Source organism: Malania oleifera, chromosome 11, assembly GCF_029873635.1.
Source record: "Malania oleifera isolate guangnan ecotype guangnan chromosome 11, ASM2987363v1, whole genome shotgun sequence".
Taxonomy (NCBI): Eukaryota; Viridiplantae; Streptophyta; class Magnoliopsida; order Santalales; family Ximeniaceae; genus Malania; species Malania oleifera.
In genome coordinates this window covers 41,490,781-41,518,247 of record NC_080427.1, presented here as the reverse complement: position 1 = coordinate 41,518,247, position 27,467 = coordinate 41,490,781, and the positions used below count along the sequence as shown (strand labels likewise).

At 35.9% G+C, this 27,467-nt stretch overlaps 1 protein-coding gene across 2 annotated transcripts; it reads right to left on the bottom strand.

The window, feature by feature from the left end:
• Nucleotides 1-901: 901 nt before the first annotated feature.
• Nucleotides 902-22,119, bottom strand: LOC131168576 (uncharacterized). Of its 2 annotated transcripts, XM_058128110.1 has the most exons (4): nt 21,963-22,090; nt 2,785-2,818; nt 1,642-2,400; nt 902-1,268 (listed from the first exon to the last, which is right to left on the bottom strand). In XM_058128110.1, exons 3-4 carry the CDS (start codon nt 2,279-2,281, stop codon nt 1,051-1,053), a joined length of 858 nt encoding a protein of 285 aa, XP_057984093.1. In that variant the 5' UTR covers nt 2,282-2,400; nt 2,785-2,818; nt 21,963-22,090; the 3' UTR covers nt 902-1,050. The 2 variants fall into 2 exon arrangements, with proteins under 2 accessions (XP_057984093.1, XP_057984092.1); XM_058128109.1 differs by lacking the exon at nt 2,785-2,818 and having other exon boundaries at nt 21,963-22,119.
• Between the last annotated feature and the right edge of the window lie 5,348 nt (nt 22,120-27,467).

Below are 27,467 nucleotides of genomic sequence, written 5' to 3'. Positions count from 1 at the left end.
ACTTGTAGTTGGAAAAAATATTTTAGATACTCTAGTAATAATTGAGGATTCAATGAAATTGTTTTACTTTGTACCCTCTCATCGAGTTAAAGCTACTATAGTATTTCAAAACTCGAGGTCAAATTTTATCAAACTAGTGGAATTTGATGGAGAGCCAATAATGGAGAACTTAGGATGTTTATAATATAGCTAGAATTTTTATTTTAGAAGCTTAGTAATTTAGGATATTTTGTGTATTTAAAGTACTTCGAGGTTATTTTGTGATTTCTTATGTTGCTTGTGCCATTTGTACCCTTGCAATTTCTATGTTTTAAAAAAATTAAAGAAAACACGCCAATAGATTGATGCTATTTTCATCACAAGCCCTGATTATCATGAGTTGATGTAGTGAGAGGAGAGAGCAGAGCAAAAGATGGTACGTAATCTCTCCTCTTACCGCATCAATCCTCAATGCCCGTGATGAATATCATTTTCCTATAAATTATAAGACCTAAATAATTATAAGTAAGGATTCAAAGTTCATTATTTAGAAATTGTGGGAATTTTGAAATTCCTTATTCATGTAACTTCTACAAATGATAGAATTTTGCAAGTTATATTGTCTAGGATTTTACGAATCACACCTAAACTATTAGCATTTGACCAAACGTCATGGAAATTTTTCAAATTTTAATTTTTGTTACACTAAATTTTAAAAATCTCAAGTTTTATTCTCACCTTAAATTTTCTTATCCAAACAAGTTCTAAAGTGGCTTTTAGTTCAAGAAATCTTTTTGATCTTCAAGAATATTGAGGTTGGAAGTATTGAGTTCTAAGAATACAAAATTCCCACATTTGATCTCAAAAAGACCGACTTGAAAATATTCAAGAATATGAGATTCTCCCGTATGCATGTTAGGTATCAACGGAAATTGGGAAATCAATTTTCAGATAAAATGTTTTCCACCAACACAAACAGGCCTAGAATGACCCACAAAGATTGCCATACTGCACAAATAAAATGTTAATTGAATTCATATTAGACAAGGAAGCTTAGAGAGAAGCAAAAGGTTATTCCTCTGGGTTTTGTTTTGCCTTGCAATACTTCAAAACAGCAAGGTAAAACTCAGACTCATCGACAAATTCAGTAAGCTTGAAAGAAAAATCAGCCGCAACCTTCTGCAAAGTGGTTTTCTCAGGCAAATCGGAGATGATAACATCAGGATATTGCTGTCGCTGCTGCTTTAACACTTCTCTTCCTTGGGGATGGCTAATTATCACTCTTGCATCTATAGGAGCGACCAAAAAAACAACCGATATTTTATCTTTCAATCAACAACATGAGCAATTTCTTTTTTTATTTCGAAAAAAACAAGATAAATGCAAAGATCTTGGCTTGTGCAACGCTAACTTGCCAAAATCAAATATACGATGTAGAAGTTCTGGGTTTCTAAGAACTTCCAAATTATCAACTTAAGGTTCGTGTTAAGAGAATAAATTTGGATTTGGAATTCAAGTTGTTATTATTGTTATTGTTGTTGTCTCATTGGTTGGGGGTGGAGGAGTTATTCAACCGTTCAGAGTACATAGTTCAACAATTGGCATTTGTGATTGGACTATAAAAACGACCAACAAACATACACACAGGCACATATACATTACCTGGCAAACAATATTTGGAGAGTGCTTCAAAAACCTCACCAAGCTTGAAGGGCAGTGCAGGCAGGAAATAGAGAAACACAACATCAAACGGCGTCCAATTTTCTGGTACATATATTAGTTCTCCTTGCCAACACTTAATCTTGTCATATTTTTCTTTAATGAGGGCTAATACAAGAAGTGAGTCATGGATGACAACCAAAAAATCAAAAGGCGAGGAATCAACCATCCGATCAACAAACCCTTCGGAACCAATCGAAACCAAAACCCTAGAAGCCTCTCCAATCTCTCCGGCAGAGATGATCCGATCAATCTTTTGGTTACACTCTTCCTGGGAATGCGTGCCATCAGATTCTAAAAATGACCAATCTTTCTCCGTTATTTCCTCAAAGTCTATAACAGAGGTAGCTTCTTCATTTGAAGGAACTGCGGTACCATGTGATGATTGACAAGTGTAGGACAAACGGAGTGGAAAGAATGGAGATGAGAGTGAAGGAAAACATTTGTGATGATCTCGATCACAGTGATGATGATAGCAAAATGCATGAGGTTGGAATTGAAGACAAGTTCGAGATCGATGGGAAGGTGGAAGGGGGAAAAGAGAAGGAAATGAGATAGAACTCATAGAAGAAACTATTGGCATCTTTATACACCCTTCCAAGGGATAATATGTGTTTGAGAAGATAAAGTGCAGTGCAAGGGCTTTCCCCTGCTACCTTTTATTTGATCTCTCTGGTAATCTCCATGAATCCTCCTATGCCCCTGTCATCACAACAAAAGAATGGAACAAAAATGTCAATAAAATACATATATGCATTTCTCAACTATAGCCTTCCTATACAATAGATTTTTAGATTAAAGCTGTGTCTGGTTAGGTAGCAAGGAAAAGGGACAGGAAGGACGAGGTAAAAGGAAATCAAATGAGGAAGGAAAGAAATGTGGTTCCCTTTCCTTCTTAATGCTTGTTGAACAAAGGAAAATGGAAGAAAAGACAACAAATATCACTTAATTTATTGGGCAAGCCTCTTCCTGTCCATTTTCCTCACTTTTAGAGGGATTGATTTGGAAAAGGAGGAGAGTCCCATTTTCATCCATTCTTCAACTTTAGACTTTACCAAACAAAGGGAAAAGGAATTTTCCACTCACTTTTCCATTCTTTCAACCTTCTGCTTTTCCCCCACTACCAAACAGAATGTAAGTGTTAGAAATTAGAGTGCCAAGGCACAGATATGTATTAGTTCTTATGGAAAACAATACTTAAACGGCCATACCAATAGCAGTGGCTCCTCAAATCCTATTCCATATTAGGGCAGGGCATGGTTCAGTTAACCAAACCATATTCCATGAATTGTTAACCAAATCAAAGTTGCAGTTCGCCAGAAAATGCAAACCAAAAACCGAACCGTTTCAAACATTCGGCTGACCAGTTTTTGACCAATATCAAAGATTCAACAGTCAACTGATCTGAACAGTTATATCCAATTTAAAATTTAGAATCATTATAAATTCTTTCTTTTTTTTTCCTTCCAAAACCAGATGTCATTGTTTTGCACAACAAAATAGTCCCTAAATAGCATTTAGAAAACAAATCAAGAGGAATTGATCTAAAGGCAGAGCCAAAGATATTTGAACATTACCCATCACCAAGAATAAAACCTACAAGCAGTTGTATGCAGAATCAAAAAAACTTATAGCGACTTAAGTACATAAAAGGCACAGTAGGAAATAAACAGTCACAAGAAGAGAAACAAAGATTACGAAGGAAAGAATAAGACAACCCAGAAATGAACAAAGCATCAAGAGGCTCAGAAGACCAAGGAACCCTTGGGTTTTGAAGCAAAGCAGTCAGACTCAACCCCGTCAACCCTCCCACCTGCCATACCAGAATTTTATTCTTCAAACTACTGAAAAGCTATCAAAACCCCATGGCTAAGCCTCAAATATTCAACAGTTTCAAATTATATTTCCTCCCCACAATCTAGAGCTTGCGGTGGAAGAAGCTGGTGATGATGATCTCAGTGACGTGAGAAGCATGAGAACACTGGTTGTTCACACCACCAATCAGAAGAAAGAGGAAAAAAGTTACACGATTCAAAGGCATTGAAAGGAGAGGATTATTATGTATTGAATTTTTTTTAAATGATGATTGAAAATTTTAGGACATGGATTTAATTTGATACATATACTTATCAGGTTTTTGTGATGAAAATAAGAACTTTTTTTTTATTCATATATGTTTATGTCAAGAGTATAATGATAATCTTTCTAAAATGCCTTCCACGATACCCATGGTGAACCAAATAATGATGTGTCCAACTCTTATACATTCAAAAAAATGTCATAAAGTAAACCAAAAAAAACTATCCAGAAATGTCCATGGAAATATTTTTGACCCTGCGAACCAAATGAGACATAATTCTTTTTAAACACCAAAAATTTTCATCTTTGTGGAGCACTTTGAATATTTTAAACACCAAAAATTAAGGACCTTCTCCTTGCTAGAAGCACTACGACAAGCAGCATACTTTCTTACCTTCTGAATTATCTATATGTAGCATACTTGCTCTTATGAATTATTTGATATTCATTAGTTCACCATTTATTTGCTCAAACATTAGGAAAAAGGTCAGGTAAAGAGGTTTTGTTCATAGGGGGGAGAGATCTATAATTTTTTATGTAATCCCAAGAGGGGGGTGAATTGGAGATTTTAAAAATTCTAGGTCAAAAGTTCTACAACAGTATATCATAACCTAGGGTCTGTCTAGACAAGTACAAATTCAGCGGATATATGGACAATTGAATAATTTGCACAAATAGAATAGTTCAAGTATTTCCTAATCAAACACAATTTAATATTCAAATTTACAAACAATAATATCCACAGGTAAGATAAGCAAGCAAATACAAGAAAGAGTGTAAGGAAAGAGTGACACAAGAGATTTTATCGAGGTTTAGCCAATAGTGCCTACGTCCTCGCCTCAAGCTCACTAGCAAGAGAATTCACTAAATGCTCACTTAACGGGCGGAGTGACGTCGATTACAACCTCTCCTTACGGGGCAGTGACTCCCCAACTCAAATTTCGGGGCTGAGCCACAAGCAACAACTACACTTTACATGACGGTACTCCTAGTTCTCCTAACCAGGTCTGAACCAATCCGATGCACTTTACAGGACAGTGCAATCCTCCTCCGACCACACGTCTGGAATACAACAATGATAATAAAAGATTGTGTACAAATAGAATGCTTCTACAAAAAGTAGATGATGTACAACAATTAAGTACAATACACTCACAAATGATGGGAGATTAAGCTTAATAAAGATTTCGTAAAATATATGACACTCAAAAAAATGTGTGTGTATATAAATGTGTGAGAGTAAGATCTTTGATTCAAGATAAAATATTCTCTAAATGTATTATCAAAAGATCTTTAAGACTCTAAGCAAATATTTCAAAATATGTTCTTCAAAAATGAAGTGAAGGACATATTAGGTTTTAAGCTTGCCAAAATTTATATATCAAAAGCACAATGCAAGCCTTTGAATCTTGTAATAAGGATGCAAAGATTCACAAGCAAATGGAGAGTTTTTCCCAAGAAATATATATGAATAAAATACAATGGGAAGAACTCAAGCTTACTCTCTAAAAATCGATCTTCAACAATGCAAGAATGAGAGAGAGTATTTAGCTTTAAAATGAATGTAAGATTACCCACAAGATTGAGTATTCAATCAATCTTCAAGTAGCAATAACTTTGCAAATGAAGATGAAGAACACAATGCTCTTTTTCTAAGAAATATTTAACCAATAGAATGTTAGAAAGAGAATAAAAAATAAGCTTGTAGATGTGGGAGACTGAAAGCTATGGCATACAAAAATTTCAAAGAATTTTTTGCTAATCTAAGTTACTAAACCAGCTTTGGAATGGAGTATATATAGACTCCCCAAAAATTATAACCGTTAGGGACACAGTACAACAACAACAAAACCAAGCCTTAGTCCCACCAAGTGGGGTCGGCTACATGAATCATTTTCTGCCAATTTATGCGATCATCGACCATTTCTTTTGACAGATTCAAGAATATTAAATCCTTACTATCTCCTCCCAAGTTATTTTAGGTCTACTCCTACCACTTATACTGCCCCCCACAGTAACTAAGTCACTCTTCCTCACAGGTGCACTATAAGGCCTACATTGCAAGTGTCCATACCATCTGAGTCGTCATTCCTTTATCTTATCTTCTATAAGAGTTACACCTAACTTACCACGAATATGTTCATTTCTTAATTTATCTTTCAATATTATACCACTCATCCATCTAAGCATTCTCATCTCGGCAACTTTTACTTTTTGGATATTATGTTTCTTCGTCGCCCAACATTCCAATCCATATAGCATAGCTTGTCTTATAGCTGTCCTATAAAACTTCCCTTTCAATTTTAAGGGTATTCTACGATCAAATAGCACACTTGAAGCACTTCTCCATTTTACCCAACCTGCTTTAACTCTATGCATTACATCATCTTTAATTTCTTCTTCAGCTTGCATAATAGATCCAAAGTATCGAAATCTACAACTATTTATTTCTTCGTCATCAATTTTAACTTTATCTCCAATATTCCTCTTATCATTACTAAAATTACATTTCATATATTTTGTTTCATTTCTACTTATCCTAAAGCCTCTAGATTCCAAAACTTCTCTCCATAATTCTAACTCAACCTCTACTACATCCCTAGTTTCGTCAATTAATACAATATCATCTGCAAACAACATACACCATGGAACCTCCTTTTGAATACTCTTAGTCAATTGGTATTCACTAAAACAAAAAGATAAGGACTCAAAGCAGATCCTTGATGTACACCTATGGTAATTGGAAATTCTCTAGTTTCTCCATCTATAGTCCTTACACTAGTCATTACTCCATCGTACATATCCTTAATGACATCGGTATACCTACAACATACACCCTTTTTTTCTAAAACCCACCATAGAACTTACCTAGGTATCCTATCATATGTATTCTCAAGGTCAATAAATATCATATGCAAGTTTCTCTTCTTTTCCCTAAACTTTTCCATTAATCTTCTTAAAAGATAAATAGCTTCCGTGGTAGATCTCCCAGGCATAAAACCAAATTGATTTTCCGAGATCTTCGTTTCTAACCTCAATCTTTGTTTAACTATCCTTTCCCATAGTTTCATCGTATGACTTATAAGTTTAATTCCACGATAGTTATTACAATTTTGAATATCTCCTTTATTTTTGTATATAGGTATTAAAGTGTTTTTCCTCCATTCATCTAGCATTGTCTTAGTTTTTACAATTGTATTAAATAAATTAGTTAACCATATAATTCTGTTATCACCCAAGCATTTCCAAACTTCAATTGGGATGTTATCTGGTCCCATAGCTTTCCCATTATTCATCTTTTTTAGTACCAACTTAACTTCGTTAACTCTAATTTTGCGAATAAATCTTATATTTTTAGTCTTTTCCTCATTTGATAATTCTAAGTTTAAGCCTTCTATTTGGTTTTCGTTAAATAACTTACTAAAGTAACTTCGCCATCTTTCTTTAACATCTTCGTCCTTAACCAAGACAATATCATCCTCACTTTTTATACAATTTACATTTCCTAAGTCCTTGCTCTTCCTTTCTCTAGCTTTAGCAAGATTAAATATATCTCTTTCCCTTCTTTTGTACCTAATCTATCATACAAACTATTAAATGATCTATATTTAGCATCACTAACGGCCATTTTTGTATCTTTTCTTGCCTCCTTATATTTTTCAAAGTTATCTCAGTTTCTACATTTTTGCCACATTTTATACCAAATTTTTTTTGTCTTTATGATTTTTTATACATCTTTATCACACCACCAACTATATTTGCTATTCGAGAATCTTCCCCTTGATTCACCTAAAATCTCTTTTGTTATCTTTTTAATAAAGCTAGCGAATCTATTCCAAAAAGTATTTGTATCTATCCCATCCTCCAAGGTCCAATCCCCATCTTTGATCATTTTATTTTGAAATTTTATTATATTTTCTCCTTTTAGGTTCCACCATCTAGTTCTCCTACACTGGTTTATTTTATCCTTTTTCTTCCATTTTTTAATACATATATCTAACACTAAGACTGTATGTTGTGTGGTTAGGCTTTCACCTGGAATAACTTTACAATCCTTGCATGATAAACGATCTACCCTCCTAGTTAAAAAAAAATCTATTTGACTTCTATTTTGTCTACTTTTAAAGGTTATTCAGTGTTCTTCTCTCTTCTTAAAGCAAGTATTCATTATACTAAAATTATATGACATAGCAAAGTCTAAGATCATCTCCCCAGACTCATTTTTGTCTCCATATCCACATCCTCTATGTATTCTCTCATAATTTTTATTATCTCTTCCAACATGTTCATTCAAATCTCCTCCTATAAATATTTTCTCAGTCCCTAGTATGCCTTGTATAATATTATCCATATCTTCGAAAAATTGTCTCTTAAGATTTTCTACTAAACCAACTTGAGGAGCATAAGCACTAATGATAGTTATTATCTCTCGTCCTAATACCATCTTGATTTTTATAATTCTATCCCTTACTCTAATTACATCCACAATGCTATCTTTAAGTTTTTATCTATAATAATGCCTACTCCATTCTTATGTTTTTCTTTTCCAGTGTACCAAAGTTTAAATCCTGATTTATCGATTTCTCTAGTTTTCTCCCCCACCCACTTAATTTCTTGAAGGCAAATTATATTAATTCTTTTTCTAATCCTTGTATCCACAATTTCCATGCTTTTACCCGTGAGTGTCCCTATATTCCAAATAGCTAATATAATCCTAGTTTCCTGAACTAATGTCTTTACTTGCCTACGTCAGTGGGTTTAGAAAATGTTTAATTGAAAAATAACCCTGTTTAGAGCTTAAAAATTTGAGCAACCCGAAAGCCAGTCGGCTGACCATACAAAAATCAATGCCAACCCAAGAGGGTCGGTTGGCCAAGTATAATGCCGGTCGGCTGGCCTTTCTAAGTTTTTCAAAATAATACAAGGCTCGGTCGGCTGAGTATAGTGCCGAAAAGAATTTCCTAAGTTACGGAGGTTCGGTCGTGTTGTGATATGTGGATCGTATAATGAAATTGCACAGAAGAATAAACAACAAGAAACAAATAACACACACAATCAATAAGAACAACAACACGATTTACGTGGTTTGGCAAAACCTACATCTACGGAAGCAATGACACACAAATTTCACTAAGGAAATCAAAATGTACACAATACACTTCAATAATGATCATTCTAACACTCAAAATATGCCCAGATGACATATATAGAGGTTCCTCAGAAGTTTCCCTCCGTTTGCCCAACCACTCAACGTTAAAAAATTCAAAATTCAGAAAAACTGCCGCAGCCCGGGCGCCTCTCGTCGACGAACACAAGGCTTCGTTGACGAGCCCAAGAAGAACCTTCATTAATGAATACAGGGCTTTCGTTGACGATGCCAGAAGTCTGAAATTTCCTACTCTCGGTAATTATTCGTCGACAAGCTTCAGAGCTTTCATCGACGAACCTTTGTTGTTCCCTCGTCGACAAATACAGGGCTCTCATCAACGAGTCCTGCTGTGCTGCCCCTTTCATGTTCTTCTTCCTTCCTTTTTTGCTTACCAAAATAGAAGTATAAGAGCCACAACTAACAATCTCCACCTTGGCGATTATACGCCCCTTAGGAGAATCTCAAAAACATGAACCGCTCCGCTTTGAATTTGAAAATGCTAGGTTGGGTATGTCTCCCTTCTATCACTTGGAGACATGAAGTAAGTCCAAGCAATACTTGAACTTCTCTGAATTAACTGATTTGGTCAGTATATCTGCTACATTATCAGATGTGTGAACTTTATCCAACATAAGTTCACCTGAAGCAATCAATTCCTGTACTCTGTGGAACCTCACATCAATGTGCTTGGTCCTAGCATGGTATACCTGATTCTCCGCCAAGTAAATGACACTCTGACTATCACAATGCAATACCACACCATCTTGCTATAACCTTAGCTCTCTGACTAAACCAGTAAGCCATAAGGCTTTTTTTGCAGCTTCGGCAACTGCCATTTATTCCGCCTCAGTCGTGGATAATGCAACTAGAGACTTTACCATGGATATCCAACATATCCTGTTATAGACCTTCTGTCATCCATATCCTCAGCATAATCTGCATCAACAAACCCCATAACTGAAGGACAACCTTGTTGCTTGCCGAACATGATGCCATATCCCGTTGTACCCTGCAAGTATCTAAGTATCCATTTCACGGCTTCCCAATACCTCCTTCCTGGATTAGAGAGGAACTAGCTCACCACGCTTATCGCATGTGCCAAATCTGGCCTCGTACATACCATGGCATATATTAAACTCCCCACAACACTAGCATAAGGGACCTTTGACATGTTCCGGATTTCCTCATCCGAACTTGGGCAATCTATAGTAGACAATTTGAAATGATTCGCTAGAGGTGTACACATCGGTCTTGCATCAGCCATGCTAAACCTCTCTAACACCTTCTGCACATAACCACCCTGAGATAGCCATAATCTCCCTGCAGTCTTGTCTCGGCGAATCTCCATCCCAAGTATTTTCTTGACTGAACCAAGATCCTTCTTGTCAAATTCCTTATGCAACATGTCCTTTAACTGATTCACCTCAGTTAAATCCTTTGCAGCTATCAACATGTCATCAACATACAATAACAAGAAAACAAGAGAACCATCCTCAAGTTTATTCACATAAACGCAGCAATCATACTCACACCGTTTGTAGTCAATCTTCATCATGTACGAATCAAACCGTTTATACCATTGCCTTGAAGACTGTTTCAGCCCATAAAGAGATTTCTTCAACCTGCAAACAAAATTTTCTTTTCCTAGTTCAATGAATCCCTCCGGCTGTACCATGTAAATTTGTTCCTCCAAGTCACTGTGAAGAAATGTCGTCTTCACATCCATTTGTTCCAAATGAAGATCGTAATAAGCTACCAACCTCAACACAATTCTGATAGAAGTATATCAGACCACTAGAGAAAAGATCTCATCATAATCAATCCCCTTCTTTTGTGAGTATCCTTTTTCCACCAACTGTGCCTTGAATTTCTCTCCTTCCTTTTCTGAAATTGCCTCCTTCTTCCTATACACCCATATGCAGCCTATCGGTTTCTTCCCATTTGGAAGCTCCACCAATTCCCAAGTTTTGTTCTTATGCAGTGATTCCATTTCCTTAATCATTGCTCCCATCCACCTATCTTTCTCCTAGCCGTGCACTGCCTCTTAAAAAGAAGTTGGATTGTTGCAACAAGGAAAGCATAAGATACTAACTCATCAAAACCATACTTTGATGGAGGTCTGATAGTGCGTTCGGATCTCTGTATAGGAATATCGTCGACTTGCTGGTTTCTCGAGCTAGAGCTCCCTGCAACCACGAGACCATGATCATTTCTGTTGCCCTGAGCTTCCAACTCCACCAACACAACATGTTCATCACTGTCCCAACTTTCTGGCTCCTGTTTCTGTTCATCTAACTCTTGAGTACGCTTCACCATAGCCTTCTCATCAAAGATTACATCTCTACTAATCACCACCTTGTTTGTCACTGGATCCCACAACCTATACCCCTTCACACCCTCTGGATATCCCACGAAAATGCAACGATGAGACTTCGGGTCAACCTTGGACCTCTCCTCACTAGACACGTGGACATAGGCTGGACACTCGAATACCTTCAATTCAGAGTAGTCTACTGCATTTCCCGTCCAAACCTCTTTCGCCACTTTACCCGCTAGTGATGCCCTTGGTGATCGGTTAACCAAAAAATAAGTCATACTAACTGCCTTGGCCCAGAAATTCTTCGGTAGTCCTGCATTCAATCTAAGACACCAAGCCCAATCAGCAAGAGTCTGGTTCATTCGTTCTGCCACACCATTTTGCTGAGATGTCTGACGAACTGTAAAATGTCTCTTGATGCCCTGCTCCACACAAAACTCCATAAACCAAGAATCAGTGTACTCAGTCCCATTATCCGACCTTAAATATTTGATTATCCTTCCTGTTAGGTTTTCCACTTCAGTTTTCCAAATCTTAAATTTGGAAAACGTGCTAGATTTGCGACGCATGAAGTAAACCCAAACCTTCTGTGAGTAATCATCAATGAAACTCACATAGTACACGTGTCCACCCTTTGATGCAACTCTAACAGGACCCCAAACATTTAAATGTATATAGTCAAGAATTCCTTTCGTTTTGTGAGTAGCTGAACTAAATTTTGCCCTGTTCTGTTTTCCAAGAACACAAAATTTGCAGAATTCCAACTTATGTGATTTTAAACCTTTCAACAATTTTCTCTTGTATAGTTCTTTCATGCCATGTTCTCCCATATGCCCAAGACGCATATGCCACAAAACGGTCTCATCTGATTCAGCATCCACGGCTGCAACTCTACCTACAACAGTAGTTCCCTGTAACGCGTAAATATTTTCATCCAACTTCTACCCTTTCATCACAGTCAAATTACCTTTCCATACCGTCAAGACTCCAACTTTAGACTTGTAATTAAAGTCATTACAGTCCAAAGTGTCAAGAGATATCAAACTCTTTCTCAACTCAGGTATATATCTTACATTACACAATGTTGTTACAGCACCATCAAACATTTTTATCTTTACATTTCTTATGCCAACAATCTTGCAAGAAGCATCATTACCCATAAGAACTGTTCCAGAATTTACTAACATGTAAGTGCTGAACCACTCCTTGTTTGGAGTCATGTGATAAGAACATGCCGAGTCAAGTATCCAAGAGTCCATTAGATTTTCCAACTCCGCTGAAACTGATAGAACATCACCATCTGCTGAATCCTCTTCTTGAACAACATTCATAGATTTAGAAATCCCCTCATGCTTATTAGTATTTCCCTTCTTCCAATCCGGACATTCCGGTTTCACATGCCCCTTTTTACCGCATTTATAACACCGGATTTCCTTCTTCTTCTTGGATTCATTCCGGGATTTCTGATTAGACCCATTTTTAAACTTTCCTTTGCCTCGCTCATTACAACCCTTTACCACAAGTCCTTCCCCTTCATCACATATTTTCAACCTTTGATGAAAATTTAACAAAGCACTTGTTACCTCTTCCAAATCAAGTGTTTCTTTTCCACACGTAAGAGTGGTCACAAGATTTTCGTAGATATGAGTTGAGGGCAAAGAATTTAACAGCATCAAAGCCTTATCATCCTCATCAAACTTTACATCAACTCTCATAAGATCACTTATGATTTGATTAAAAGCATTGATGTGTTGATCTAGACTAGATCCGTCTACCATTTTAAGCCAATACAAACGTTACTTAAGAAAAAGTTTGTTATTGAGGGATTTAAACATGTACCGACTTTCTAACTTTCACCAAATAGCCACTGGAGAATCCTCCTCCATCACCCGATAGAGAACTTCGTCGGCCAAACACGAGCGAATTGTCGACGCTGTCTTTGCTTTCAAATCTAACCATGTTGCCTCATCCATTCCTTTTGGTTGAGTAGCAAGTAAGGCATTAGTCATTTCTTGTTACACAAGAATATCTTTCACTCTCCTCTGCCATAAACCAAAGTTTCCGGTTCCATCGAATTTAACAACGTCAAATCTTGTAGAAGACAATCCTAATGCCATAACAACAATCACTATGATACCAATTTGTTGTGATATGTGGATCGTATAATGAAATTGCACAGCGGAATAAACAACAAGAAACAAATAACACACACAACCAATAAGAACAACAACACGATTTATGTGGTTCGGCAAAGCCTACATCCACAGAAGCAATGACACACAAATTTCACTAAAGAAATCAAAATGTACACAATACACTTCAATAATGATCATTCTAACACTCAAAATATGCCCAGATGACATATATAGAGGTTCCTTGGAGGTTTCCCCCCATTTGCCCAACCACTCAATGTTCAAAAATTCCAAATTTAGAAAAACTGTTGCAGCCCAGGTGCCTCTCGTCAACGAACACAGGGCTTCATCAACGAGCCCAAGAAGAACCTTTGTCGACGAATATAGGGCTTTCGTCGACGATGCCAGAAGTTTGAAATTTCCTACTCTCGGTAATTATTCGTTGCCAAGCTTCAGAGCCTTCGTCGACGAACCTCTACTGTTCCCTTATTGACGAATACAGGGCTCTTGTCGATGAGTCCTGCTGTGCTGCCCCTTTCATGTTTTTCTTCCTTCCTTCTTTGCTTACCAAAATAGAAGTATAAAAGCCACAACTAACAGGTTGGCCGAGGCTTTCTTTAGGTCATTTAGACCAGTCGGCCGAGGACTGTCGGTCGGCTGACCTTTTCAATAGTAAAAGGATCGATAGGCCGAGGATTCAAAGAACCAGCCCACATGGCAAGGTCGGTCGACCGGGGCATTTTGTGTATGGAAGGTCGGTTGGCTGGGCTGAGTTAAAAACTAAATATTGGTCCTCTTCTTGGCCTTAGTTCAATTGAAAAACTTTGTAAGTGTTTATCAACTTAGGTAAAGGATTTCCATGAAAGCACTTGTTCCCTAAGGTCAGTCTATGGTCATAGTTGAACTGTCATTCCCATCATGCATGAATGCATTATTATAGACCCAAAATTAAATGCAATTACAATAGAAATGAAGTGTCTTCATCCTTTGCTCTTCATGTTGCCATGCCATATGCTAGATGAAGTGGTCTTTTTGCTCCTCATGGCTTTGATAGTACCTCGACTCTATGTGACATCTAAAAGGTTATCTGTTCAAGCACTAAATACACAAGTGAGATACCATAGATTTGTCATAATCAAAACGGGATAGGACTCATAAAGCCAACAAGATCCTGACTTAGTAGTCGATGGACTAGATCACTTTTTCAGCTGCAAGATGGGTGTGCAATTTGTCTACGGTTTTCTATAGAATGGAGCGTTTCACTCATTTAAAACATTAGTGAAACTCAATTTTGGGTAGCAATCAAATCAAATCACAAAGGTAAATTTTTGGGATTACCATTGAGCTAGCTCCAAATAAGTTCAATGGGCAGCCCATGTTTTCGGTCAAATTACTTTCTCCAAAGTAGGCCTAATATCCATCTCTAGCTTTGCAAGATGTTACAACCAAATTTAGATGTGTTAATGTACAAGAAGGTACAGTGCAGGCTCAAGAATCACATAATGATAGCATAAAGCCACGAAATTGTACTATTGCAGTTCTATAGTTATAGTTGGAGAAAGAGCAGCCAATTACTTCCCCTTACAGTAAAAGATATCAATCCATTGAGTCTTAGAAGGGCAAGACTCAATTTAAAAAACTCAAGGAGTCTGATTCATGTTTCAATACCTTCAGCAGGAGGAGAGGGGGGGGGGGCGGAGTTTTGTTTGGAATCTATTGGTTAGGGAATTAAATCTAATAAGTTTATAGTTTGGAAGGTTTATGCTCGTGGAAAGCAGTATAGATGAGTGTTGAAATAAGAAGAAGGCTTTAAGAAAAGCGAGATTTTTTCAAGTGGTATAACAACTGAAAAGAGAAATACAAAAGGAATTAAATTTATGTATTGTCGAAAATCGAAATGTTCATAAGGGAGTTACCAATGAGAGGGTGAGAAAACATAGGAGAAGAAGAAATGGGGTGGGATGTCTCAGATAATGACAATGAAGTATGTTGTGAGTTTGATTGTGATGAGGCATTGCTTTGGAAGAGATTTAGGGAGTTTTTTTTTTTGCTATGAAAAAATACTTGTCGTTATATTGTATGTACCACCATCTCCGATTGAACGATCGGAGGGGATTTATCTTTTGAGGATGATGGAATGGATAAAAATAAATTGTGTGAGGATGGACTTCTGCACCCCTCTGAAGAAGATTATTGGGAAGGATTTAGAAGCTCGGCAATTGATTGATAAGATGTGCTTGCGGTTGTCTGGTTTGGAGGAAACTAAGTTCGACTCATTGGTGGTAAAAGCAAGGTGAAGAAGGCCAAGGGAAACTAGCAAATTAATGTTATGACAGAACAGGTTTAAGGGGAGGCTTTCATGGTTGAATCTTCTTATATATTTTCTTCTTATTTTTTTAAAATTATTTGTTAATTTTTTTGAGGATCTTTTGTCCTCGTCTAAGTTGTAATCTCTTTTATTTCTTTCTTAATACATCTTCTTTTCATATAAAAAAACATTGACTTTCAAAGATTAATTTGAAGATTATGAAAATCCTCGTCGTCTATTGTATTTAAAAAAAAAAAAAAACAAATATAGTAGGCAATTGTCCTCTTTCATTGTATCTAAACCAGAGAGGGGGAAGAAAAGAGAATTCGCAGTGTCATAAATAATATCTAAGAAGCCACGTGTTCTCCATTAGCAATAGGGAATAAATATCTAAACAAAGATTCAACAAAACTTTTAGAAGTGTAGATGTAGTGGTAAATTATAGTTTTTTCTCTCTTTAGAAAGAAGAAAAAAGCAATAACCCAATATCTAAAAAATTGGACATTATCCATTTTCAAATAGAGTGAGTGTATAATAACATTACTACTGATATCAGCATTTTAAGCTCAAAAAGATTCATGCCCAAGTCATGAACTCCCAAATTAACCCTCCATCAAGAAAAACATAAGCTCCAAATGCGAGTTTTCAACCCAAAAAGGTAGAACCTATGAGGCTCATTACACATAAGAAAGAATTGCAAGGGACAATTCTTTCATGTAGGGTTTTGGAACCTAACAATTTCAAGATGCAACATTAGCACTTAAACCCATAAAAGTGAGCTAGAGTTATGGTTTGGGGTGGATCTTGGATCATTTTAATGGGTATAAACATCAATACAACACCTTGTGAGTTGTAGATTGCAAATTCTAGATGGGGGAACCATCTCTGCTAAGCATTTCTCAACTAGCATATCAAAGACATTGATTCAAAAAATCCAAAATAAAAAGGAGAGAGAGGGAGAGAGAGATGCAGACGAGGCCTAGACTGTACAAGAATAAAGCACGCATCAAAATAAAAATTTATGGAAAAAATGTTGCAAAAAACAACGATCACCAGAAGCACAATAACCAAATCTGATCAAATATCTAAGTCATTGAAATTGTCGACAAAACAATTAAGACCTAGAAATCATGTTGCAGAATCCATACTTGAATAGCAAGAAGAAGAAGAAGTGGGAGAATTTATCGGGTAGATAAATCAAAAGCAGCGAATTGCAAGGATTTAAAATACACATGTTAAGATTTAAATGTTTTATTTCATATTTATTAATATTTATTGGAAGCTCTAGTCATTGGTAGGAGTTGTGGTTAGTGCTAGGATGTGATCCTATTTTATAGGAGTTGTGGTTAGTGCTAGGATGTGATCCTATCTTATAGGAGTTGTGGTTAGTACTAGGATGTGATCCTATATTATAAGAGTTTGTGGTTAGTGTTAGGATGAAGTGTTCTGATGTAAAGCCTATTTATAGGCCCTTTTCTTATCAATTTTCATATTAGAGCTTTACCATTTTAACTCGTCTCTTTTGTTTACTTTTACCTTTGTATCAGTGGTCTCAGAGCGGAAAACATGTGAGAGAAAACAAAAGAGATGGAGTTCCCAAACAGAATCGATGGCTTTAGATTCAAATTTTGTGCAGGCGGTGATCCCACATTTTGATGGTCACTATGACCATTGGCGTATTGGAGTATGCTAATGGAGAATTTTCTACGGTCAAAAGAGTATTGGCCAATCGTTGAATCTGGAATTGAAGAACCAGCAACAAATACAGTCTTGACGGATGCCCAGAAAACAGCGTTGGAAGGGAGAAAGCTAAAAGATTTGAAGGCAAAAAATTACCTTTTTTAGGCAATTGATCGTCCCATTTTGGAAACGATTCTTAGCAAAGAAACTTCCAAAGATATTTGAGATTCCATGAAGAAAAAATATCAAGGCTCTGCTAGAGTGAAGCGTGCACAGCTTCAAGCTTTGAGAAGAGATTTTGGGACTCTACAAATGAAGGATGGGGAATCTGTCACTAGCTATTGTGCTAGGACAATAGAGATCAGCAACAAAATGCGATTTCATGGTGAGAAGATGGACGATGTCACCATTGTGGAGAAGATATTGCATTCCCTAACACCAACGTTTGATTATGTCGTGTGTTCAATTGAAGAATAGAAAGACATAGATGCATTCTCTCTTAATGAATTGTAGAGCTCCTTGCTGGTCCACAAACAGAAGATGAACTGAAGTTCAACTTCAGAGGAGCAAGCTTTGAAGGCTTCTACCTCTACTCATTTCTCAAACTCTAGAGGAAGGGATAGAGGTAGAGGTAGAGGAAGGGGAGATCGAGGAAATAGAAATGGCAGCAGGTATTTCAAAGCCAATGATGATCAATTTCAAGGCAAAGGCAGAGGACGAGATCAACATTTTGATCAGGGCAAAGGTAGAGGACGAGATCAACATTTTGACAAATCCAAGGTAGAGTGCTTTAGATGTCATAAATTTGGACATTATTGTTCTGAATGTTATACTAGTTTGCCTAATGACAAAGAAAATGAAGAGCAATCGAATTTTGCCGAAAAGAAGGAAGTGGAAACTTTGTTGATGGTTGTTCAAGCTAATCAGGAACCTGAATCTGATGTTTGGTACGTGGATACGGGCTGCAGTAACCACATGAGTGGAAGTAAGTCTTCTTTTTCTTATTTAAATGAAGGCTTTCATTCTACAGTAAGTTTTGGTGATAGTTCCACTGTGAGGGTAATGGGAAGGGGTGATATTGAGATAAGAACCAAGAATGGTTTTGTAGAAACAATTTCTAATGTCCTCTACGTTCCTGACTTGAAAAGCAATTTGTTAAGTGCTGGTCAATTGCAAGAAAAGGGATATGTAATCACTATTCAAAAGGGTGTTTGTGAGATTTATGATCCTACTAGAGGAGCTATTGCTGTTGTGCAAATGAGTTCAAACAGGTTGTTTCCATTGAAGATTGAAAGTATGCAATCTTGTTTGGTAGCTAAAGTAAACGATCCTTCTTGGTTGTGGCATTTTCGTTATGGCCACTTGAGTTTTGGTGGATTGAAGACCCTCCAACAGAAAAATATGGTGATTGGTCTTCCCTAGATTAGTATTCCTTCCCAAGTTTGTGAAGAATGTGTTGTGGGCAAACAACATCGTTCTCAATTTCCTCACGGGAAGTCATGGCGAGTAAAAGGTGTTTTGGAGATAATTCATTCCGATATTTGTGGCCCAATAACACCATTTTCTAATGGAGGTAAAAGATACTTAATTATCTTCATTGATGCTTATACTCAAAAAACCTGGGTTTATTTTTTACAAAAAAAATCAGAAGCTTTTTTTGCATTTAAAAGCTTCAAGGCTTGTGTGGAAAATGAAACAGGAAAGACCATTAAGACCCTCCGAACAAATCGTGGTGGAGAATATTGCTCAACTGAATTTGAAATTTTTTGTGAAGTTCATGGCATTCGAAGAGCACTAACAGCTGCTTATACACCACAACAAAATGGTGTATCAGAGAGGAAAAACAAAACCATCCTCAATATGGTGAGAAGCTTGTTGGCAAGAGGGAGAATTCCAAAACCGTTTTGGCCTGAAGTAGTAAATTGGAGTATTCACATCTTGAACAGAAGTCCTACATTTGCTGTTCAAAATATGACACCAGAGGAGGCTTGGAGTGGAAGGAAACTAGGTGTAGATTATTTTAAAATTTTTGGCTGCATCGCTCATGCACATATCCCGGATGAAAAAATGAAGAAACTTGATGATAAAGGGGAAAAGTGTGTCTTTCTTGGTGTTAGTGAAGCATCCAAAGCGTATAGATTGTTTAATCCACTAACCAAGAAGATTGTGACCAGCCGAGACGTTGTCTTTGATGAGGAAAACACTTGGGATTGGAATAGGCAGCAACCTACTCAAGTTCTTTTTGACAATGATTCTGAAAGAGAGCCAACTCCAGCAGCATTTATGCCTGAAAATTCATCAGAAGCAACTCCAACAGCTGCTAAAATTTTGCCAACAACAGCAGAAGCTATTGATACAGCAGCTCAATCTCTTCGTCGTATTCGAAAAAGGCCCGCATGGATGGAAGACTATGAGGTAACTGAAATTAAAGATCCAATCACTCATTTTGCTTTATTTTCATATTGTAATCCTACAACTTTTGAAAGTGCTGTCAAAGAAGCAAAATGACGGAAGGCAATGGATGATAAAATTGATGCCATTGAAAGAAATGATACTTGGGAGCTGACTGATCTTCCGAAAGGGCATAGAAACATTGGTGTAAAGTGGGTCTTCAAAACAAAACTAAAAGAAAATGGTGAAGTTGATAAGTATAAGGCGTGTTTGGTAGCTAAGGGATATAAGCAGGAATATGGGATCGATTATACAGAAGTTTTTGCTCTCGTTGCAAGACATGATATAATCAGATTAATGATCGCATTGGCAGCACAAAACTCGTGGCCTATTTTTCAGCTGGATGTCAAATCGGCATTCTTGCATGGAAACTTGGAGGAACAGGTATTTGTAGAACAACCCCTTGGTTATATTAAGATCGGAAATGAGCATAAAGTGTATAGATTAAATAAAGCTCTTTATGGATTAAAACAAGCTCCGCGAGCTTGGTATAATCGCATTGAGACTTATTTTTTGAAAGAAGACTTTCACAAATGTCCATGTGAGTACACACTTTTTGTTAAAATTGGAGATAAAGGGAAATTGCTCATTGTTTGCTATGTAGACAATCTTATATTTACTAGAAATGATGGTGTCATGTTTAAAGAATTCAAGAAATCTATGATGGTTGAATTTGAAATGTCTGATCTTGGTATGATGCATTACTTCCTTGGCATAGAAGTAATACAATCAGCTAATGGGATTTTATTTCTCAAAAGAAGTATGTGCAAGATATTTTGGACAGGTTTCGGATGAAGGATTGCAATCCTGTAAGCACTCCAACTGAGTTTGGTTTGAAGCTAAACAAAGATCATGAAGGGAAGAAGGTGGACAACACACTTTACAAGCAAATTGTTGGCAGTTTGATGTTTTAGCTACAACAAGACCAGACATAATGTATGATGTGAGTTTGATAAGTAGATATATGGAGAATCCAACAGAAATGCATTTGTTAGCTGCCAAGAGAATCCTTTGTTATTTGTAAGGAACTAGAGATTTTGGGTTGTTCTACAAGAAGGGTAAAAAGTTAGAGTTGTTCGAGTTTACTGACAGTGATTATGTAGGAGTTCAAGATGATAGAAGGAGCACTTCGGGCTATGCTTTTATGTTGGGTACAGGGGCTGTTTCATGGTCTTCAAAGAAGCAACCAATTGTCACCTTGTCAACTACAGAAGCTTAATTTATTATTGCAACCGCTTGTGCTTGTCAAGCTATCTGGTTGAAAAGAATTCTTGAAGAGCTACAGTTCAAGCAAGTTGAAGCTACGACAGTTTTTTGTGACAACAACTCAGCAATCAAACTCTCCAAGAATCCTTTGCTACACGGAAGAAGCAAACATATCGAGGTGAAATATTATTTTTTAAGAGATCTCAGCAATGATGGAACAATCAAATTGGTTTATTGTCAAAGTGAAGACCAAGTTGCAGATATACAGACCAAGCCTCTCAAGTTGGCTACATTTGTGAAGTTGCGTGGTCTACTTGGAGTTTGTTCACGTGCTGATATAAAGAAGGACTTTGCAGAGGGTTGATTTTCTTTTAAATTGATTTCTGCAGATTTCAGTTTAAAGAAGGGTGTTAAGATTTAAATATTTTATTTCATATTTATTAATATTTATTGGAAACTCTAGTCATTGGTAGGAGTTGTGGTTAGTGCTAGGATGTGATCCTATTTTATAAGAGTTGTGGTCAGTGTTAGGATGTGATCCTATTTTATAGGAGTTGTGGTTAGTACTAGGATGTGATCCTATCTTATAGGAGTTGTGGTTAGTGCTAGGATGTGATCCTATTTTACAGGAATTTGTGGTTAGTGTTAGGATGAAGTGTTCTAATATAAAGCCTATTTATAGACCCTTTTCTTATCAATTTTCAGATCAGAGCTTTACCATTTTAACTCGTCTCTTTTGTTTACTCTTACCTTTGTATCAACATATCTCAGCCATGCCCAAATAGAATGCACAAAAAATGAAACAAATTTAAGCAAATATTTGAGAAAAATAAACCTGGGTTCACCCATTTCGACTGAATCAATACCACTGCCCAAATGAACAGCGAAAATGAAGCAGCAACTAAAGCATAAACCCTAAAAGAGATAGAAAAAGAGGCTTACGCTTGAGGAAGGAGAAGACAACGATTCTAGAACGCCGGCACTGGCAGGAGCTATCGGACGCCGAAGAGAAGATTTTGTGGAGGAGGGTCTGAGTAGGAAGAAGAAATCCCAACGAACGATAAACCCAGGGTTTTGGCTGAGGGATGGCATTTGCGACATTTTGAAAAGTTTACAAGGGCAACTTCGTCAGCATGAGAAATGAGAATCCCGACGAACATTTAAATAAAATGACCATCATATCCTTTATATATATGTATAAGCATTATTTGTAATATGTAATTAATTAAATTCATGTCTTAATTTTACAAAATTTATAATTTTTTTTTTTTAAATTCAACACTTGATAATTTAATTAATCAAAATGTCTTGTGCATTCTATACTCCCTATACTCTTTAATTTATATCTTGTGTATGATTTACTTTTTATAGATTGTAATATAATTATTTATATTTTATCAAGGTTTCTTATTTTGTAGAAAAAAGTTAAAATAAGCAAAAGAATCTATTTACCCTTCTCTAAACTCGACTCTAGGACGAACACATTTGTAGATTTTAAAAAACTTTATGAGAGATTTATTACATTTTTGAAATCTCTGGAAAGGTCAATTAAATTTTTGAAATCTCAGCGTAAATCCTCGCCTTTCTGTTAAAGCTCAAGAAAAGTAAGTGTCTTTTAACCTAAATTTTTTTGTGAAAGCAATATTGTTAGGAAATAAATATTCTTATAGATTGAGCTCATTATTTTTAATTTGGACCCAAAATATTATCACAAAAATTATTATATTCAAAACAATAAGTTATTAATAAAAAACAAAACTAATATTATTATATCATAATAATATAATATTGTAGTAATCCAAAAAAATTAATTAATAATTATTAATGAAATAATACAATATAATATACAAATATATTAATATAACATAATATTATATATATATATATATATATATAGGTATCCTCAAGATTCAAATTGAACATTTCAATTTCAAGACCCCCCAAGTCCGTACATCAAGTCTCTCTCTCTCTTTCTCTTAAGTTCTCCTTCATCTCTCTGCCAAATTGAAAAACAAATATCATTCTTGGGTCCCAATTCTACTCTTCAACGTTTTAACTAGAGAGATTTCGTCATTTGGACGTCGTAAGCACCATTACAGCGTTAAGGTAAGGGGAATAAATTATGTCAGGCTTAATTTTAAAATATGTCTGATTTAAATTGATTATTTTTATTTTAATTATTTTCATATGCCTAAGTTAAATTAAACTGCGAAAATTTGATCAAATCGGGTGTTTGAAAATATATTTGAGTTAAATTAAACAACGGGAATTTGATAAAATCGGATTTTTAGGAATATATTTGTAATAACCCAAGAAATTAATTAGAGTTTGGTCGAAAAACACAGGGGTTTTATCGACAAAGGTTTATGAGAATCTCGTCGACGAGGGCACGTCTCGTCGACGAGAAGATACCGAGAGAGGGATTGTGGCAGTCTAAAACTTGTCGACGAGGGGTGCAGGTTTGTCGACAAACTTTCTACAGGACTCGTCGACGAGATGACGTGTCTCGTCGACAAATCTAGGGCTATAAGTAGTTAAAACCCGGATTTTTAACAGAATTTCAGCGCAGTAATCTCATTTTCTCTCTCTAAAACATTCCCCTCCTCTTCTATCTTCGATCTTGGCTCCGTTTCTTGCCGGATCGAAGATTTGAGGTCGCCACGACGCTCCTGGTGAAGTTCTCCACAAGTCAGCCAGAACTGATCGTTAGTGGAAGTGATTTGAATTTCATCCAAATCTCAGGGTAAGACATTTTATCTAGTATTAGCCATTTCCACAGTTATAAGAAATGTAGTATGCAAAGAAATATTGATGTTTGGTTCTACGAGATATTGTTTTTAGGGTGTTGAGCGAAGAACCCTGCGGGTATAAAACCAGGATATAGTAGGGCTTTCCAGAATCTAAGTAAGGGAAATATGCATGTTGGAGATTTTTAATATGTAGAACAGAAGATTATGAATGTGTATTTACAAGCATACAGATCAGATTATTTTTTCAGAATATCATGAATATTATTTTTACAGTAGAATTACAAAAATCGAGCATGAGATTTTGATTACTCAAATGTGTGGCATGAGTTTATTACAGTATAGTATGTTGATTTTACAACTTTACAGACAATCAGTTATACAGATTATTAGCAATGAATGAGACTTATAGTATTTCTCAAAATAACATGATTTCTAAACCATAACACTCAAACAAATATTAAAGACAGAGATTATAGATATTACAGACAAAGATTACAGATATTATAGACAGTGATTATAAATATTGCAGATAGAGATTACAGATATTACAGACAGAAATTACAGAAAATACAGATAGAAATTACAGATATTATTATTATAGATAGAAATTACAGATATCCAAATTTACAGTGTTATGGTTGTTTTGAAATCATGTTAAAAGCAGTAAGATAAATATATATTTACATATGTATACCGTATTACATGATATCAAAATCCTTGTGGAAATTTCAGACAGAGATAAACAGCAGAGCACGGTACCGTTGCTATTACAGATAGAGTGCAATCCCATTACTCAGCTAGTATGTGGATTCCGTCTAACCATTTTAGGAGAGATTGCAGTCTCCCTAGAGAGTTGGGTTGAGGTGGCCAGTTTGACTATGTTAGATATGGAGATTGCCTAGAGAAATTGCAGTGGGCCAGATTGGCGAATGTTACAGATATAGATTGACTTGCCTGATAGGCCAACTAGGGTAAGTCCAGCCTACGAGCCGCACAACCCTATCATGAGGGGTTATATCATGATATACGGAATCTCAGGGTACAACAAAAGTTCCTATGTACAGATATATCATATAGAAGCAATTTATATTATTATATTAGCAGTATGTTAAGATAGCTAACTTAGAGACATAAATATACTTTAAATTACATTACATATTTTCTGTACAGTTTATCAGCTTATTCATATTACAGTATCAGTATTTTAAATGTGTAACACTGCCGCCACACACTAGTAATAGCATATTTCCTCTTATTGAGCTTTGTCTTATCCCATTGACTTACTGTTTTTCAAGAGATCCAGTTAGGCAAACAGATCGGGCGCGCGAGTAGAAGTTGTCTTGTGCTGCCCTTGCTAAAAGGGTAAGTGTATTTTGGTGCCAGTGAGTTGGGGTAGATCCCAGAGTTTTGATGTTGTCATTGGGTATTTTGTATTGTAAATATACTTCAGAATATTATAATTTTCTAATATTGTATATATGACAGTATACAGTTTCTTGTTACCGCTGCTTAAGTGTGTATAACATATAGGATTTCCTCAGTGCTCCTTTGAGCTTGAGGTATTTTCAGTAGTATTTTAGACAGATGATATTCATGATATACAGAAAAAAAAAATGTTAAATAAATAGCAGGTCGTTACAATAATGGAATTAAATTAAATAAATGAAATTGATCATACCCGCATTTTTATTTAAATTTACTGCATATTTATATTTATAAGAATTTCCTATGAAATTATAATTATTAACATTCAAATTGTGTGGCATGAGAATAATTTACTTTTATTTTATAATTAAATTTGTTGGAATTTATATGGTTTCCTGAATAGTTGGGAATAATGTAGATATTGTGAATTTGACGGTTTTATACCGATCCTGGGGATTACAAGAAAATTGTGGGAAAGCTATTGCAAATCATATGTTGAAAAAAATGAAATCATTTTATCTGTTTTATTATATAAATTGCAATATATGGTTTAAGAATCTTGATGGACCAGGTGTGATGAAAGTTTGGTACTGTAACTAGTGAAATTGTTAGTGCAGTCACACTATTGTGAAAGTATAGGCAGTGGACAGTCGATTTGGCCTGAGGAGGGTGATGTACCCTCCTGAAGTCTAAATTAGGTTGCGATAGGCAAATCATACTACAGACATATTACTTTTGACTTAGCTTGGTGGTAGGCCAGCTAAGGCTAAGTCCAATTTTCAGACTGCACAACCCGATCATGGGGATTATTCATGATGTTAGTCCAATCAGGGAGATTCTTTTATGCATATTTGTGGATTTATGTAAATGGGGCTATTATTGAGCCAGAGTTATTATCTAAAGGAAAATGTGTATTTTTAATTATATAGGTGTGAGTTACAATTTTATAAATGCAGTTTTATTTAAAGTTAAATTAATGAAGGTTTTCTACTCACACTAAAACTCATGATAGGTACACACTCATAATAATTTATTCTTTCTTACTGAGAGGTGTTTCATCCCAATAAATATTTGAATTTTTTAGGACCTATAGGAAATGAAGCTTAGTGAGCTCTAGGAAGGGTTTAGATATTATTGTAACGTCCTGCTTCTCTTATCACATAATAAACATAAATAATAATAACATAAACCCGTACTCGTGGGTAGCGGGGATAGCCTGACATAAACAGTGGAAACCTAAGCAGTAGTAAAAATAAATTACATCCATCAAACCATTAATTACATAATACCAGAGTCTACTACATTCCCAAAATACAGTATTTGAATACAATCTTCAAAACATCAAAATAGATCTAGAATCTTACAACAAAAATCTCTTGATCATAGATCAAAACTTACCCTTCTAGTAGGGAAGCTCAACTCACTCAACAGCGGCCACGACCTACCAGTCTCTTAGGGTCTCCTGAAAAATTAATTAAGTTCGGGGGTGAGACACATCTCAGTAAGGGAAAATAAATTAAATACAGTTGTGTATATACAGTACATTTCATATATCTGTAAACATTCGTCATAACATACTGATTCTTTATATACTTTCATATTTTTCTAGTAACTCATATCATTCATAAATTGTCTGTTATATCTGATAATACTGAAAACATACCCAGGATGAATAGCTAGCTGATGTCATGTATTACCCCCCATGACGGGTTGTGCAGCTTGAAGGTGGGACCCGACAATGGCTGGCCGACCACTGCCAAGTCAAAAATGTCTGTAAGTACGATGAGCCCGCCACACCCTAGTCCAGACTACCAGGTGGATGTCCACACTCTACTGAAAGTCACATCGATTATCCATCACTCATCCCCTCGTGGGGTGGTTAGCACCAATCTGATTATAAATATCTTATCTATAAGCTACGGTACCATGCTCCTGAAATGAACTAAATTAACATCTGCGTTCTGATAACATATAATACATAATAATATAGCATCTTTCATAATTTCATAAATACGGCCTCGTGTCGAACATTTCATAAATACAGTCTCACGCTGAGCATTTCATAAATATGGCCTCACGCCGTACATTTCATAAATATATATATATCATTCTAAAAATAGATCAATTATCATTTATCTGTCAAGATCATCATAACGTACTGTATCTTTTCATAATACCAGAAAACATGCTTTACTCGTAAAATCTTCCATATCATAATACTTTTCATGAAAAATAACATTCATACCACACAAAGTTGGGTAAATCATACATT

Bases quoted from the DNA above. Each gene is read 5' to 3' on its own strand.
- LOC131168576 (XM_058128109.1), bottom strand. From the start codon at position 2,281: ATGCCAATAGTTTCTTCTATGAGTTCTATCTCATTTCCTTCTCTTTTC. The intron at 1,269-1,641 runs GTAATGTATATG...TCGCTCCTATAG, and splicing joins CTCCAAATATTGTTTGCCAG to ATGCAAGAGTGATAATTAGC.